General features: G+C 40.8%; 1 protein-coding gene across 1 annotated transcript; it reads left to right on the top strand.

Moving 5' to 3' along the window:
- Window positions 1-606: 606 nt before the first annotated feature.
- Window positions 607-1,919, top strand: LOC113285836 (E3 ubiquitin-protein ligase WAVH1-like). The gene is made up of 3 exons (XM_026534583.1): window positions 607-818; window positions 942-1,504; window positions 1,577-1,919. The coding sequence occupies exons 1-3, from the start codon at window positions 761-763 to the stop codon at window positions 1,793-1,795; spliced, it is 840 nt and encodes a 279-aa protein (XP_026390368.1). The 5' UTR covers window positions 607-760; the 3' UTR covers window positions 1,796-1,919.
- Window positions 1,920-3,610: the final 1,691 nt, after the last annotated feature.

Raw genomic sequence — 3,610 nt, 5'->3', positions numbered from 1 at the left:
TCTGGTTTATTAAAAATGCAGCGTCGATGTCTACACGATTACCTAACTAGCTAAGGGTGGAGTGATGTATTCTTCACTTTAGGAATTATGTTGACCGGATTTAATTACTTCCGTAAACAAAGGTAATTTTTTTCAATTAAAATCTATATGCAAGATTTCATACATTAATTAGTAGATATCTCGTTACTCTTGTCTTCAATAAGGCAAGCAAGTGGCTTAATATATTATCCCCCGTCCAAATTATATGGATGGAGTAACCAATTTTTTAAATTAAATATTTTTTATGGGTTTTATAAATTTTACTATTTTCTTTGTTTATCTTTTAGTTTTGATGAAAACGATAAATTTAAAATAAATTTTGTCGCTATCATAAATAGGAACAAATTTGTAAAAAATTGTTTTGAAATTTGAAATACGTCCATGTAGTTAGACAATCAACGGCGATATAACTTGGACCGAAGAAGAGTATAAATGTGTGAGCAGTTATGGTTGGAATTTGATATAGTAAACCATGTGGATGTGGTCATTATGCGCCAACTAGCATAATAAAACAGCTCACTAGATGCTAACACATCCCGTTTAAATAATTTCGAAAGGTCATCTTCTCCTCAACTCTCTCTAACCTGGTCTTTCTATATAACGGATGTTGCGAAAATTTCCATTTACAATCGAACAACTCATTGAATGTTAAACATCCAAGAAAACAACTCATTTCAGGTTCGAATCAGTTAATAAACACCAGAGATTTCCTTTCGCGAAAATGATCACGAGAGAGATACACAACGATGATGAGCCACTTCTGAAGTTAAATTCTGAAGGTTTTAACATCTATTTTTGTTAATTTTTTTCTCTGTTGAAGTTCTTAATTAATTTGTTAGTTAGCCAGTTGTACGCAAGACTGTACCAGCTGGATACTAACAAATTTCCGTGGTTTATTTCAGATGAGGAAACTGCAGATATTGTACTAGGATATGGGCATGCGGATTGTAAAATTCTCAGCGCGTGGATGATGCCATTGGAGGAAACCCCATTGAACGTGTTAGTGGAGATCGAGGGGATGAGCGCCTACAAAGATCGCAGATTAAACGTCGACTTGGTGATTATCTTAGATATCAGCGGTAGCATGAGTGGATACAAGTTAGCAAAGATGAAACTTGCCATGCAATTCTTGCTCCATAAACTTAGTCGATATGATCGTTTATCCGTAGTCACTTTCAACAGGAAGGCCAACAAGTTGTGTCCATTGCGCCACATAACTGAAAATTCTCGAAAAGAGATTGCAAATCAGGTCAATGCTTTAGTAGCTGGGTCTATCACAAATATCGAATCCGGCCTTAAAATGGCCTTAAATATACTCAATGACCGGAGGGTTACCGAGAACCGTGATGTTGCCATCGTGCTTATGTCCAATGGCAGAGAAGATGATGAAAGTCGGTCCGACCATCTCTTGGTGGCCGAGGTACCCGTATACACGTTTGGTTTTGGTAGTGACTGCGAACCAAAGGTAGTTTGAATTTGGAAACTAACCATTTCTCTATAGAATTTCCTTTACATGCTTCTTCTCATGTGTGCTTAGGTGCTCAATGCTATCGCCAAAAAAAGCAAAGGAGGAATATTTACAGCTTTTGCAGATGAGGATATTAATTTGAGTCTGATATTCTCTCGGTTTTTGGCTATGCTTCTTAACGTGTCTGTGTGTGCATATCTCACCATCAAACACGTGTATATAGGAAGATACGTGGAAAGCATGCAAGCCAACACATCAAAACATGATGTACCGTGGATCACCAAATAACTCTCGAAGAGTTACTTTATCCCATCCCCAAAAGGAGCTAAGATCAACGGTGAAGAGAAAGTTAGCTGACACGGATATGACAGGGGCAGAAGACACTTGTCTGACACGAGCAGGCGCCTCAACTACCCGCATAAAACACTCTGAGCAGTATACGTGTCGATCAACCCGTGGAATGAACGAGGATGGCTCTGCGTGATCAAGTGATGAACGAAGACCTCCGCGGGACGGACACGAAACACAAGAAGATAAGGTTTCAACGGTCCTCAGAGATGGGTCCCAGACTCTAACCCTATAAATACCCCCTCTCCACCAAGAGTGAAGGGGATCGAAAAAATCAAGGAGAGAAGGGGAGAGAAGGAAAGAAGGGGAGAGAAGGAGAGAGAATAATTGTGAGTGTAAGTCTTTTACAATAAGATAGACATATGTAAACTCCAAAGTCATTCGACTATCCTTGTAACTCTCAAATACATGGTGAAACAACAAACCCCGTGGACGTAGGCCTTTGTGCTGAACCACGTAAACCCCAGTCTCATTTACATTTCAGCACTTTACGTTCGTCTAAAACTCCATGAATCTCTATTTCTATGTTTGGTCTTCTTTATTTTTACTCAGGTCCCGTGCTCAAATGCCTCGCACGTTGTTATTAGATGAGGTTGTGATAAACCCGAGGGTTTTGAGCCAAGGAGTCGGCACAAATGTATCATCAGTATGAGTCTGTCTAGATTACGAACTTTGGTTGTGAACACGTAGATGCCTTCGTGATTTAAGTGTTTACAATTTGGCGCTAGAAACAGGGACTTCGTCCCGGTAAAAGATTTATCTTATCCTGTGATTTCATAATTAAATTAGCGTAAGATTGCTCTGCTTCATTATCTTTAACAGTATTTATCTTTTATTTACTTTACCATGTTCAAAAACGCACCCGTTGTCTTCGGTACTACCGACAGTATCGTCGTTTACTGGTTAAAATATTTATTACTTAGATCCACGGATCTACATTTTTCTAGATCTCGTACGGACCTATCTTTCCGTTGGGTTTTTGTAAGTTTTCAAAGGATTTACGTGCAGTTTTAAAAGGGATTTTCTCGCGTTTCCTCAATACTTTCAATGAATCCGCACTTTTAATAAGAATTTAATCCATATACTTTAACTCATGTTTTAATCAAATGAGCTTCCCTAAGAGTTCTCTGTGGCCCTCGAGAAGTTCCTCCCTGTCTTAGAATTAGGAATTTTCGCAAACTAACCCGATCCGCACGGACATTTCTGTTTCTCGCTGTTTGAAATTCCCTTGTGCAGAAAGATGCAAGAAGCAGGAAAATCCAGAGCCACGTCGAAGGAAGCACCGAGGACAACCCCGGTCATCACCCGGAGCAAGCAGAAAGGAGACAAAACCAAAATGACCAGTCAGAGACAGGACACTGCGGAAATCACTTCGCCTATGAATGCTAACTCCGTTGCAGCTGCGGCCCTCAGAGCAGCGGCAACAAAATATAATACGACAGCGGCAGTCCCGAAGACTATGGAAGCCATGAAAACTCTTGCTACGAATCAATTTCACCAACCAAAAGAAAGGGTGGATGAATCCAGAACGTACCAACCCGCGCATCCGCCAACCTTCGGAATGCCATCAACCAACGAGCTGAATCAAACTGTGCCGGTGGCTCTAACACCGCAGATGGGCACTCCGCCCGATCTGAGAATGCCAACAATCGAAGCTGAACCTCCCCCGCCATTAGTACAAACCATAGAAGAAGGCGGCACGATGGCCGTAATAGCACGAGCTGGGACTCCCAATCAAGGGTCGAACCAATCAGA

This window comes from Papaver somniferum, chromosome 6, assembly GCF_003573695.1.
Source record: "Papaver somniferum cultivar HN1 chromosome 6, ASM357369v1, whole genome shotgun sequence".
NCBI lineage: Eukaryota > Viridiplantae > Streptophyta > Magnoliopsida > Ranunculales > Papaveraceae > Papaver > Papaver somniferum.
Note: the sequence above shows the minus strand (reverse complement) of the source record. Positions and strands in the feature narration are given on the sequence as shown.

Excerpts from the sequence above, each read along its gene's own strand:
- LOC113285836 (XM_026534583.1), top strand. The coding sequence starts at position 761 with ATGATCACGAGAGAGATACACAACGATGATGAGCCACTTCTGAAGTTA. Across the intron at positions 819-941 it reads TCTGAAGTTAAATTCTGAAG|ATGAGGAAACTGCAGATATT; the intron begins GTTTTAACATCT and ends GGTTTATTTCAG. Across the intron at positions 1,505-1,576 it reads GTAGTGACTGCGAACCAAAG|GTGCTCAATGCTATCGCCAA; the intron begins GTAGTTTGAATT and ends ATGTGTGCTTAG.